The sequence below is a fragment of the Scyliorhinus torazame genome, chromosome 8 (genome assembly GCF_047496885.1).
Source record: "Scyliorhinus torazame isolate Kashiwa2021f chromosome 8, sScyTor2.1, whole genome shotgun sequence".
Classification (NCBI taxonomy): Eukaryota; Metazoa; Chordata; class Chondrichthyes; order Carcharhiniformes; family Scyliorhinidae; genus Scyliorhinus; species Scyliorhinus torazame.
The window spans coordinates 69,078,617-69,092,783 of NC_092714.1; the positions used below are offsets into that span (position 1 = coordinate 69,078,617).

Consider the following 14,167-nt stretch of genomic DNA (forward strand, 5'->3'; position numbering starts at 1 on the left):
GTCCGGATTAAACTCCATCTGCCATCTCTCCGCCCAAGTCTCCAAATGATATAAATCCTGCTGTATCCTCTGACAGTCCTCATCGCTATCCACAATTCCACCAACCTTTGTGTCGTCTGCAAAACTGCCAATGTAACCCTATTCAAAAAGGGAGGGAGGCATAAAATGGGTAACTATAGGCAGATTAGCTGAACATATATTGTTGGAAAAATAGTTGAAAGATCAAAAGACAACAAATAAGTATGTAAGAAATTGAAACAGCATGGCAATGACAGCAAGAAAATAAACAAAGACATTTATTTTAAAAACGTAATAAATTTTAAAAATGCAATAAAATCTAAAATAGAAATTGGTAGGAACAAATCTGCCTCATCCCCCAAAAGGCAGCCCTGAAGATTTGATGGAGATCCCAGTAAACTATGTTCCGACAAATGTTTTACCATCAGTGTATTCTCCTGCCTCCCCTTGCCTGAACCTAATAGCCCACCATGCATGAATAGAACAATCTGCTTCCAAGAAACTGTGGGAGGAAGCTCAAATGGAAAGAAATAGCAAGCCCATGAGAAAAGGTTTGTGTCGAGTTTCTTTGAAATAAAATAGCTGATCAAGGATCATAGAATTTACAGTGCAGAAGGAGGCCATTCAGCCCATCGATTCTGCACTGGCCCTTGGAAAGAGCACCCTCCACCCTATCTCCGTAACCCAGCAGCCCCACCTAACCTTTTTCTGGACACTAAGGGCAATTTAGCATAGCCAATCCACCTAACCAGCACATCTTTGGACTGTGGGAGGAAACCAGAGCACCCGGCGGAAACCCACGCAGACACGGGGAGAACGTCCAGACCCCACATAGACAGTGACCAAGCCGGGAATCGAACCTGGGACCCTGGCGCTGTGAAGCAATAATGCTAATGAAGTTACATTTGGCACCATATTGATATGGTCACATTTGTAGACAGAATAGTCCACTTGTAGTGCCAAGTGATCACCCACCTGTATTTCAGGCCCCATATGTAAAGACTTCGCTGTGAGGAGACAATACTGATGTAACTTTAGTGACACTGCCCTTCCAGCACACAGCCTCACCTCAACAGAAACTGGAGTTGTAAAAGTAGCCCTATGATATTAGCGGAATTTATTGGTGACTTGTACTCTCATTAAGCAACATTCACTGCTTGGAAGACATCAAGGTTGAATTTTCTCTACAGGATACTGGAGGACATGTACAGAAGTTGAATCTGTAGCATTTGAACATATTATTCAATGTTTTGATGTGCACCCTAGATGTCAATCGATAAATCTGACAAATGGTCAGAAATGAGCATATACCCCCTGCTCACATCATATTGGACACCTAAGCAGTCATTTAGCCTGAGGAATGGGTGTGGCATACTTGAACCTCGAGCTCATTAACCCCACATTAATGCATTGTAGTCCTTGTGCGTGACAACATCATAAAAATGCTGCATGGCTTTTCTGGGTCTTCTCCGTGCCTAACCACAAAGAGAGTTGCCAAACACAAAACGATGACTCTTGAATTTCTTTAACCACTGTAATTTTTGCAAGGAAGCCACTTGGCAAATTGAAGAAATTTGCTGGATGTGTTCTTGGCCCAGCAAAGCAATGATGCTTTTCTCCATTAGATCAGCAGTAGGTTTGCAATGTAAAGAAAGAATATCTTCCAGGTTTGCATGTGCATCCAGGGTGCCTGTGAACAAGGACTGGTCCTTGTCTTGTAAGCTGCAATAAAAAAGGAATTCCTGTGAGTTGCGTTAAAAAATACCATTTGAGAACTGAAGAGTATAAATTGACAAATATTTGAATAAAGTAGCAGCAAAATGCTCAGTTGCTGTAGTTCACGTAGCATAAAAATAATTATGGGCACAATCGAACGGTCTCATTGCACCTGACTCGGTGACACGACAAGACCATTAAATCTCATAAAAGGGCCTCTCGCGAGATTAAGATACTCGGACAGCCTCGCAAGATCTAACGAAAAATATAATACGCCGCCATCCGATTCTTCCGAAGCCTGGGAGCAAACGCCCGCGCCTGGGAGACTTTGCTATTGCGCCGCTTAGCACTGGTCCATGTTTGTGCAGACCAGGCATAACGGCACCTGGGGCGGGGGTGTCCTCCAGGCCACGGGAAGCCCCCAAGTGATCAGGCTTTGGGCAGGTTGGTACCCTGGCACTTCCACTGCCACCCAGGTGCCCTGACAATGCCACATTGGCACTGCCATAGTGCCCAGGTGGGACTGCCAGGATACCAGTGCGAAAGAGCCGGGTGCCAGTTTGCCCATGTCAGGGATTGGGTCTGGGGGTGCCCTGCACCTTAGGAGGTGGCGTGAGCGAGAGGATCCCTTATGAGTTAGGTTGGGGCAGGTGGGGGGCCGGAGGTAACGGTGTGGTGTTCGGGGTGGGGGGGGGGGGGGTAGAAATCGGGGTGCCAGGGTAGGTAATAAGGCAACTGCAGCCTCGGCAGGACATTCCCGACCAAGGCCAAAAAAAAAAGAGTCCTGTTTGATAGCGGGGTTGTTCTCGGTGCTGCAGGGATCTGTGTCTGGCCGAGGATGAAGTTGTCTTGCACGCTTCCTGGAAAACGCACACATATATGAAGCTCACCTGGTGGTCACACACCACCTGGACATTGAGGGAGTGGAACCCCTTCCTGTTCATGAGGCGGCCTCCCTGGTACCATGGGGCACCGAGAGGGACATGTGCAGCCTATCACTCAATCAATCTGTGCCAGACCAGCTATGTGCCTAAAGCTCAGAAGAAGGTGCATGAAATTTAATTAAGGACACTGAAGTTACTGTGGCAGGTGTATAAAAACAATTTTAAAAGCAAAATACGGCAGATGATGTAAATTTTAAATAAAAACAGAAAATTCTGGAAAAATGCAGCAGATCTGGCAGCATCTGAGGGGAGGGAAACTGAGAACTTTTTGAGTTTGTATGACTCTTCATAGCTAAAGAGGGGGAGACAAGATGGATTTGATACTGTATAAGAGGGGGTGGAACAGCTGGAGTAGAATGGAAAGTGAGAGCTAGGAAGATTGTAATATAGATATGTAGGACACTCTAGCACGGTGGTTACAGCGGAGGTTGCGGTGTGGTGTTCAGGAGGCTTCACAGCGCCAGGGTCCCAGGTTCGATTCTCAGCTTGGATCACAGTCTGTGTGGAGTCTGCTCGTTGTACCTGTGTCTGCGTGGGATTCCTCCGGGTCCTCCGGTTTCCTCTCACAAGTCCCGAAAGACGTGCTTGTTAGGTAATTTGGACATTCTGAATTCTCCCTCTATGTACCCGAACAGGTGCTGGAGTGTGACGACTAGGGGCTTTTCACAGTAACTTCATTGCAGTGTTAATGTAAGCCTACTTGTGACAATAAAGATTATTATTAAAGGATACAAGACAGAGGAAGAATTAATGGCAATCGGAGGACTAAGGATAGTGCTCAGTGAAAGCAATGCTTAAGAACAAGTGACAGGTGGCCCAGTGGGGAAGGGAAGGAGTATTTTTCATTGGGACAAAAAATGTTTTGGATAATAAAAAGGGGTCAAGATTGAGGAGAAAGGTCACAGTCTAAAGTTGTTGAACTCAATGTTGACTCACAAGGGCTGTAATGTACCTACTCAGAACATGAGGTGCTGCTCCTCCGGTTTGAGCTTCACTGGTAAATTGTAAAAGGCCAAAAACTGACATGTGGGTGTGAGAGCAAGATGCTGATTTGAAGTGGTAAGCAACAGAAAGGTTGGAGTCATGCTTGCATACTGAGCGAATGTATTTCACATAATGGTCACCCAATCTGTACTTAGTCTCCTCGAGGTGAAGGAGGCCTCATTGGAAGCAGCAAATACAGTTGAAGGAAGAGCAAGTGAAATGTTGCTTCAAGTGAAATGAGTGTTTGGGGCCTTAAATGGTGAGGAGGAAGGATGTAAAGGAAAAGGTATTTCACATTCAGCAATTGCAAGATAAGGTGCTGTGGGAGGGGATGAGGAGTTAGTAGTGATGAAGGAGCATATCAGGGTTTCACAGAGAGAGCGGTTCCTGCAGAATGCTGACAGTGGAGGAAGGAGTTGGTGAAAATGATCAGCGGATGATCCTCTGAATGCGGAGGCTTATGGGGTGAAGTCAGAACGAGGGAAACTCTGCCATGGTTCTGAGAGGAGGGGGAAGGGGTGAAGGCAGAGGTGTGGGAGATGGGTCAAACCCAGTTGAGTTCCCTTCAACCACACCTCGGTTCAGGAAAAAGGCAGGCATGTAAGAAGTGCCATTTATTGAAACAGATACGGCGGAGGCGGAGAAACAGGTAGATTGAGATGGAGTGTGAAAGGAAGTGGGGTGTGAGGAGCTGTAGGTCAGGTAGCTGTGAGAGTTGGTGTCAGGGTAGATAATCCAATACATTTCTCCCTCACTTTTGTGGTATTATCATAAATGTAAGGACTGCAAGGGTTAATTACATGTTTAGAATGTGGGCAGCACGGTAGCACAGTGGTTAGCACTGTGGCTTCACAGCGTCAGGGTCCCAGGTTTGATTCCCGGCTTGGGTCACTGTCTGTGCGGAGTCTGCACATTCTCCCCGTGTCTGCGTGAGTTTCCTCCGGGTACTCCGGTTTCCTCCCACTAGTCTAGAAAAACGTGCTGTTAGGTAATTTGGACATTCTGAATTCTCCCTCCGTGTACCCGAACAAGCGCCGGAATGTGGTGACTAGGGGCTTTTCACAGTAACCTCATTGCAATGTAAACCTACTTGTGACAATAAAGATGATTTAAAAAATAAGAATAGCTACTAGAGGGAGCTACAGTTACAAGTATATAAGGCATTGATGCTATGCTTTGTGAGGAGAGAGTAGTGCAGGAGTTAGTTAGAGACAGACTGAAGTCAAGATAGTGTGAGTAAGAGCAGATCATAGTATCTAACAGAATAGAGATTAGGTGTAGGTGAGTGTAGTTTATATGTTAATAATCAACTGTGTATAATTTAGCAGTCTGTGTCAAATCCAAATTCCTAGTGTTAATAAATTTATAGCTTTGTTCAAATTCAAGCTGTTTTGTGGTCTTTGTTACCACTATGCCAGCCATCCTGAAATAAACAACACAAAGAACACCACAACTTTAACTCTGAAGAAGAGTGATTCGGCCACAAAACGTTAACTCTGTTTCTCTCTCCACCGATGCTGGCAGAATTTCTGTATCGACTGCATTTTCTGTTTTTATTTTATATTATATAGAAAACAATCTTCTTGATTTTCAGTGTTGTTGCATTATCGAAGTGAGAAGTCTGTTGGATGCCAGTCTTTAAAGAGTATCTTATTACTGTCTTAACACTGAACATCAAAACAATCTTCTTTCCATTTGTGTACCAGAAGAGCTGTAGCTCGCCACAAAACTACACTGGCTGCAGCCAATTTAATTCTATCCCAATCTCCACTTTATCTTTGGAATATTTTTGCTTGGCAGCATTTTAAGTAGGTCAACAGATTTGCAATGTTAACTATTAATATCTGAATGCAGCTATTGCATTTTGGCAGATAGTCATCCGTCAACAGAATCGAAACAGTGTCTCCAAGAAAATGCCATTGCCAAGCGTGTGGCTTAGTCATGTGACTCCCCTGTGTATGCATCTGTGATTTCAAAATGGCTACATTTGTACAGAATCATTCAGGTTTCAAACGTGACCTTATTTAACAGAATCGCTGAAATTCTAATCATGTGAGGTCTACAACAAGGTCTGACTGCCAGACAAAAGCGAATCACTTGCTAAGATAAGGTGAGATGAAAATTAAGAAGCTCATGCTAACCTGCAATGTTGTAACATTGTAAAGTGTACTGCTTTTAAAATGTAGCACTGTTTACCCTCAATACCTATCTGAATTAAAGACTATATCAATACAAAAACATATTAATGTAAAGTACAGTTAGCATTTTAGCACCGATGAGAGAATTTAAAAGTATGGCACTTTGAATGGTTTTACACAATACAGCATTATTACTAATCATAGAATATGGCATATATAGATTTTGATGACTGTAAATTTACATATTTTCAAATATTTGAACAAATGGTATTATTGGCAACACTATCACCAGAATCGGGTCTGTCCAAATACATACCTTGTATTCCTGCTGGTTTTATATACACTGTTGTATTTTCAGTGAACTTATGGGCAATATTATACCAGGATTTATCTGGGTCCTGCACCCACTCTCTAGCCTCACAATAAAACTCTCCCTGATCAAACACTTGTAGTTTGCAGATACTGAGTTTGAATGAAGTCACTCCAATCTTGTCCAGTCGTACATCTCCTGATGCCTGCCTTTCTTTATATCTTGCTCCAGAATGCAGAATAAAATCTCTTGTCAAAGAGATGACCTCGAGATTCTGATCTCCCTTCTGTAGGTACCATGCGACAGCCACGTGTGTGTGCTGGGATGTTTGCTTGGATACTTCACAACTCAGTTCCAGGGAGTCACCTTCGACTTTATTCAGGGTCTGGGGTACCGATACTGCACTGAGCGTGTCTGCAATTACTAAAATAAATAAGAACAGTGATATTTTTCAGTCAAATGCGACGTTAAATTATTGAAAAGAGCAAACTGCCGGTTAATGATTTCTATTTGTTTTTAACCAATTAATGAATTAATATAAATAAGTATTTGAGCAATGTGAAGTTTCCATATGATAAAATTATATATTCCTGTAATTTGACTGAGACAAACAACAACAAACTGCATTTATCAAGTGTCCTTTACATTGAAATGTGTTCCAATACACTTGACATAAACATTTGCAAACAGAAATCATCACAGAAGCAAACATATTGGAAGAGATGCCCATAAATGCACAGACAAAAAAACTGGATTTGAAGGTGGGACAGGGGCCAGGAGGGTGGATTGTTGTAGTGGAAGGGAAGAGTGGTTTAGGGAGGAAATTTGTTGGGTTTAGACTCCAGATAACTTAGGACTCATCTGCCAATGGTTGGAGTGAATAGATTTCAAGATGCGCAAGAAGGCAAAGCTGAAGAAATGCAGACTGTTTGGAGGATTATAGAGCTGGAGAAGGTTATTGATTGGGAGGGGTGGGACTGTAATACGATTTGAACAGGAGAATGCTCATTTTGAATCTGAGGCCTTATTGGCCATGGGGGTAACATAGGTGAGGAAGGGCAGGGATGATGGATGTTATTATACTTATTCAGGAATCTTGAGTTCCCATGGCTCCGTTTAGTTTGACATCTCCACATCCTTTTAGTTTAACAGTTATGGACTTGTTCTTCCAATTGAAGGCCTAAGTTAAATGTCTTGAGGAGCCGAATGGCCTACTACTGTCTTTTTGTCCCTATGCTCCTAATGTTCCAACCTGTTTCATTACTAAAAGGCAAATGACAAACTTTGCATTTATTACTCTAGTGCACATAATCTGCCTTTCCATAATGTGGTAATACCAGGTATTGCGGTACCTGAGAGGTGGATAACCATTGGTTAGACCCATGAGTTTACCATTGGCTGATGTACATAGCTCCGCCCTGAGAGGCGGAGTATAAGAACCGATGCTGTCCCAACAGCCTTCACTTTCTGTATCGAAGCTGCTGCAGAACAGTTCTAGCAGATTAAAGCCTATCGGTTATGCCTCACCTTGTCTCGAGAGTAATTGATTGCGCATCAATTTAATCTGCTACAACTTCAGTTGAAAGGATGGATCTCCGTCTCAAACCGGAGTGCCTTCAGCTCAACCCCCAAGCGGACAACTCTGCTGCTATCTTCAAACATTGGCTGGCTTGCTTTAAGGGCTACCTCGACATGGCCGCCGGCACCCCCAAGGAAGGACAAAAGATGCACCTTCTACGCTCATGGGTCAGCCCTGGGATCTACCCTCTTATCGAGGAGGCGGAGAATTATGCTGCCGCGATTGAGCTGCTAGAAGGACATTATATCCGCCCTGTGAACCAGGTCTACGCTCGTCACCTGCAGGCGACTAGGAGGCAAAGCCCCGAGGAAACGTTGGAAGACTTCTACCGGGCACTGCTGGTCCTGGGCTGAAACTGTGGCTGCCCGCCAGTTTCGGTGAACGAGCACACGGAACTTTTGATCAGGGATGCTTTCGTGGCAGGTATGACCTCCCCCGATATCCGCCGAAGGCTCCTAGAAATGGACACTCTGGGACTTACTGAGGCATGGGCCCTGGCGGGGTCCATGGACGTTGCCTATAAAAATGCGCTGTCCTTTGCTCCCGAACACGCTGCGGCCCCCTGGGCTGTGTGGCACCCCGTAGCAGAAGTTCCTCAGACTTTTCCACTGATCCCGCAAGCCTGCACGGCGAGAAGGCCCGCTAGCGCCGCCGGACAACGCTGTTTCTTCTGCGGGCAGGCGAATCATCCCCGCTCGCGCTGCCCGGCCCGCACCGCCACCTGCAAAGGGTGCGGCAAGAAGGGCCACTATGTGGCGGTCTCCAGCGACTATCGGCAACCCCCCTTTCAGGCCCCGACCGCCCAGCGCTCACCGCCACCCCCCTATCCTCAGGCCACGTGCGACCCGCGGTCATGGCCATTTTGCCCCCTGGACACCACGCTGGACGGCTGGGCGCTGCCATTTTGTCCCTCGCCGCCGCCATCTTCTTCATCCCCGGACTCCATGTGTGACCCATGGGTGACGCCATCTTGGATGGGGCCCCAGGCCCCCAGCACAGCCGACAACATGCTGCCCGACCAGAACTCTCCATTACTGCAACTGGCCTCGGTGACTCTGGACCAGAGTCGTCCCCGGACGCTTGCGAAAGCTACAACGACGATCTCCATCAACGGCCACGTGACGTCGTGCCTGATCGACTCTGGGAGCACGGAAAGTTTTGTTGACCCTGACACGGTAAGGCGCTGTTCTCTTGTCACCCATCCCGTAAATCAAAGGATCTCCCTGGCCTCCGGGTCACACGCGGTGGAGGTAAAGGGGTTCTGCCTAGCGAACCTCACTGTCCAAGGCAGGGAATTCCGTAATTTCCGCCTGTACGTTCTGCCGCACCTCTGCGCAGCCACCCTCCTTGGGCTGGAGTTCCAGTGCAATCTGCAAAGCCAGACCTTTAAATTCGGCGGCCCTATACCCCCCCTTACTGTCTGCGGCCTCGCGACCCTTAAGGTCGACCCGCATTCCCTGTTTGCGAACCTCACCCCGGATTGCAAACCCGTCGCCACCAGGAGCAGACAGTACAGTGCCCAGGACCGGTCCTTTATCAGGTCAGAGGTCCAGAGGCTGCTGAGGGAAGGGGTCAACGAAGCGAGCAACAGTCTCTGGAGAGCTCAAGTAGTGGTGGTAAAGACCGGAGAGAAACATAGGATGATCATTGACTACAGCCAGACCATCAACAGGTTTACGCAACTGGATGCGTACCCTCTCCCCCGTATAGCCGACCTCGTGAACAGGATTGCGCAATACAAAGTCTTCTCCACGGTGGATCTCAAGTCTGCCTACCACCAGCTAACCCTCCGTACTGGTGACCGCCAGTACACCGCCTTTGAAGCAGACGGGCGGCTCTATCACTTTTTAAGGGTTCCCTTCGGTATCACGAATGGGGGCTCGGTCTGCCAATGAGAGATGGACCGAATAGTGGACCGGTATGGCTTACACGGCTTACCCGTATCTGGATAACGTCACCATCTGCGCCCATGACCAGCAGGACCACGGCACCAACCTCCGCAAATTTCTACAGACCGTGAAAATCCTTAATCTGACATACAATAAGGATAAATGCGTGTTTAGCACCGACCGTCTAGCCATCCTAGCTACGTAGTGCGAAGTGGAGTCATAGGCCCCGACCCTGAGCGCATGCACCCCCTTATGGAGTTCCCCCTCCCTCACTGCCCCAACGCCCTTTAGCGCTGCCTCGGGTTCTTCAGCTATTACGCACAGTGGGTCCCCAATTACGCAGACAAGGCTCGACCCCTGATCCAGCCCACAATCTTCCCCTGTCGACGGAGGCACGCCAGGCCTTCAGCCGCATCAAAGCAGACATTGCAAATTGCAAAAGCCACGATGCGCGCCATCGACGAGTCCGTCCCCTTCCAGGTCGAGAGCGATGCGTCCGACGTAGCTCTGGCGGCTACCCTCAACCAAGCGGGCAGGCCTGTGGCTTTCTTCTCCCGTACCCTCCATGCTTCCGAAATTCGGCACTCCTCGGTCGAAGAGGAGGCCCAGGCCATAGTAGAAGCTATGCGACACTGGAGGCATTACCTGGCCGGCAGGAGATTCACTCTCCTCACGGACCAACGGTCAGTTGCCTTCATGTTCGATAATGCACAGCGGTGCAAGATTAAGAACGACAAGATCCTGCGGTGGAGGATAGAACTCTCCACCTACAATTACGAGATCTTGTACCGTCCCGGGAAGCTGAACGAGCCTCCTGTTGCCCCGTCCCACGGCACTTGTGCCACTGCACAAGTGGACCACCTCCGATCCCTCCACGAGGACCTCTGCCACCGGGGGGTCACTCGTTTCTTTCATTTTATCAAGACTCGCAACCTGGCCTACTCCATCGAGGAGGTCAGGACAGTCACCAGGGACTGCCAAATCTGCGCGGAGTGCAAACCGCACTTCTACCGGCCAGAGAGGGCGCACCTGATAAAGGCTTCCCGTCCCTTTGAACGCCTCAGCATGGATTTCAAAGGCCCCCTCCCCTCCACCGACCGCAACACGTACTTCCTTAACGTGTTGGTCGAGTACTCCCGATTCCCATTCGCCATCCCCTGCCCAGACATGACCACAACTACTGTCATCAAGGCCCCCCAGGGTATCTTTACATTGTTCGGTTTCCCCGCATACATTCACAGTGATAGGGGGTCCTCCTTTATGAGTGACGAACTACGTCAATTCCTGCTCAGCAAAGGCATCGCCTCGAGCAGGACGACAAGTTACAACCCCCTGGGAAACGGGCAGGTAGAGAGGGAGAATGGAACGGTCTGGAAGACCATCCTGCTGGCCCTACGGTCCAGGAATCTCCCAGTCTTCCGCTGGCAGGATGTCCTCCCGGTGGCCCTCCACTCCATCCGGTCACTGCTATGTACTACCACAAATCAGACACCTCATGAACGTCTCCTTGTTTTCCCCAGGAAGTCCTCCTCCGGGACCTCGCTCCCAACCTGGCTAGCGACACCCGGACCCATCCTGCTTCGGAAACATGTGAGGGCGCACAAGTCGGACCCGTTGGTCGAGAGCGTCCACCTGCTGCACGCCAACCCCCAGTACGCCTATGTAGCGTTCCCTGACAGATGCCAAGACACGGTCTCCCTTCGGAATCTGGCGCCCGCTGGAGCCCCACGCGCACCCGCACCATTGCCCCCATCCTCCCCACAGCACCTAATTGGAGGGTCAGTACTCCCGCTGCCCCTGCCTAGGCCCGAACAAGCTCCAACGCCCCCTACAGGCGCCCCCCCCTGCCCACATTTCTCCCCAACAGCGCCGCCTAGGGGTGACGAAGCTGCCTGGGTGGACGACACCAAGTTCCCGGAGTCGCAACCGCCGGGACCCCCATCAGAATCACCGCCGAAGCCCAGACGCTCCAGAAGGACGACCAGGCCACCCGATCGACTGATTGCTGCACCATGAACACTTTGTTATTACCCTCGACATCACGGTACCTCCATACCTGGTCATACCATGCGATAGGCGACCATTAACGCTGGCCATCACCCCGCCGGGCTCTTTTTTATCAGGGGGTGAATGTGGTAATACCAGGTATTGCAGTACCTGAGAGGTGGATGACCATTGGTTAGACCCAGGAGTCTACCATTGGCTGATGTACACAGCTCTGCCCTGAAAGGCGGAGTATAAGAACCAATGCCGTCCCAGCAGCCTTCACTTTCTGTATCGAAGCTGCTGGGGAACAGTTCTAGCAGATTAAAGCCTATTAGTTATGCCTCACCTTGTCTCGAGAGTAATTGATTGCGCATCACATACCAATTATCTGTGACGTGTATTTTAGAATGACAGAGCTTGAACCAATGCCCTGCCAAATTGAGGAACTCACCACAAAACCTCCCAAAACCTCCAGACGTGATGCTCATGCCAGGGGGCACCAAGGACATTGGAGCCCCGAGTGGCCAGGGACATGACAGGGCAGTGCAATAGCGGAAGTAAGCCAGAAGCACCTTAATGCAAACTGGATGACTGTCCCTTTTAAATAGCATTAGTAGCCGAGAGCCCGTGTTGAGCCTGTGAGTGATAAACCGAGGCATCCACTGGACTTGCGTGTCCATATTTCAGTTAGCTAGAATGGCTGTGTGATGCCACAATCTGCCCACTGCAAGGGCTTTCCACATACCCATTGCATGTCCATGTTCGTGCCCTTCGCAGTCGGGGGTACCTTGCACGTCACACCGGAAGTGGCCAGAAGCGCCGTGTGCATCATTTTCTTATTTCATGGCTTCTTTAGCATTGGCACGAATGCCCAATCGTTTTGGCTCAGATGGACTTAATGGTTATTTTAGTATCACAAAATTGAGCTGCAGCATGCCAAGAGTATCAGCTATAAAGATCAGCTCATTATAATGATGACTTGGGCTATTGACTGTATCGATCATCATAATCAGGCTGTACTCTATACGGTGATTTCATTTCACTCTCAGTTTGATTTGCTGTCTGTTCAACCTCCTATTGGTTTCCAGTTAATAGGTACATTGCCAGTGGGGGTGATTCTCCGGCCGTGTTGCTCCAGGTCGGGAGAATAGGGGGAGAGGCCCTAAACGGGGTTCGTGCCGGGTACCAAACAGAACTTGATGCTCCCGGCCTGCTGCAGGTGGCATAACCTGGTTCACGCCTAGCGAGGGCGTGAGCACTTGATCAGCATATTTAAATATCAATTTAAATATGCTGGGATGGTTTACATAAGAACATAAGAACATAAGAATTAGGAACAGGAGTAGGCCATCTGGCCCCTCGAGCCTGCTCCGCCATTTAATGAGATCATGGTTGATCTTTGTGGATTCAGCTCCACTCTTCGGCCCGTACACCATATCCCCGAATCCCTTTATTCTTTAGAAAGGCATCTATCTTTTTCTTAAAAACGTTTAAAGAAAGAGCCTCAACTGCTTCACTGGGCAAGGAATTCCAGAGATTCACAACCCTTTGGGTGAAGAAGTTCCTCCTACACTCCGTCCTAAATCTACCTCCCCTTATTTTGAGCCTATGCCCCCTAGTTCTGCTTTCCCCGACCAGTGGAAATAACCTGCCCGCATCTATCCTATCTATTCCCTTCATAATTTTATATGTCTCAATAAGATCCCCCCGCATCCTTCTAAACTCCAATGAGTACAGTCCCAGTCTACTCAACCTCTCATCATAATCTAATCCCCTCAACTCTGGGATCAACCTAGTGAATCTCCTCTGCACTCCCTCCAGTGCCAATATGTCCTTTCTCAGGTAAGGAGACCAAAACTGAACACAATACTCCAGATGCGGCCTCACCAACACCCTATACAATTGCAGCATAACCTCACTAGTCTTGAACTCCATCCCTCTAGCAATGAAAGACAAAACTCGATTAGCCTTCTTAATCACCTGTTGCACCTGCACACCAACTTTTTGCGACTCGTGCACCAGCACACCCAGGTCCCTCTGCACAGCAGCATGTTTTAACATCTTACCGTTTAAATAATAATCCATTCTGCTGTTATTCCTCCCAAAATGGATAGCCTCACACTTGGCAACATTGAATTCCATCTGCCAGACCCTAGCCCATTCATTTAACCTATCCAAATCCTTCTGCAGACTTCCGGTATCCTCTGCCCTTTTTGCTTTACCACTAATCTTAGTGTCGTCCGCAAACTTTGACACATTGCACGTGGTCCCCAACCTCCAAATCGTCTATGTAAATTGTGAACAACTGCGCGCCCAACACTGATCCTTGAGGGACCCCACTAGTTACAGGTTGCCAACCAGAGAAACACCCATTTATCCCCACTCTCTGCTTTCTGTTAGTTAACCAATCCTCTACCCATGCTACCACTTTACTCTCAATGCCATGCATCTTTAGTTCATGCAGCAACCTTTTGTGTGGCACCTTGTCAAAAGCTTTCTGGAAATCCAGATATACCGCATCCATTGGCTCCCCGTTATCTACTGCACTGGTAACGGCCTCAAAAAATTCTACCAAATTAGTCAGACACGACCTACCCTTTGTG

The 14,167-nt window shown here is 48.2% G+C and overlaps 1 protein-coding gene across 1 annotated transcript in view; it reads right to left on the minus strand.

Annotated features, from left to right (window-relative positions):
- Nucleotides 1-1,493: 1,493 nt before the first annotated feature.
- LOC140428864 (immunoglobulin superfamily member 3-like) overlaps nt 1,494-14,167 on the minus strand; it is a 54,450-nt gene continuing 41,776 nt past the window's right edge. Inside the window, exons 3-5 of the mRNA XM_072515518.1 lie at nt 6,117-6,533; nt 5,868-5,883; nt 1,494-1,740 (exon numbers count right to left, since the gene is read on the minus strand). Coding sequence (XP_072371619.1) covers nt 1,494-1,740; nt 5,868-5,883; nt 6,117-6,533 — 680 coding nt within the window. The remainder of the gene's footprint in view (nt 1,741-5,867; nt 5,884-6,116; nt 6,534-14,167) is intronic.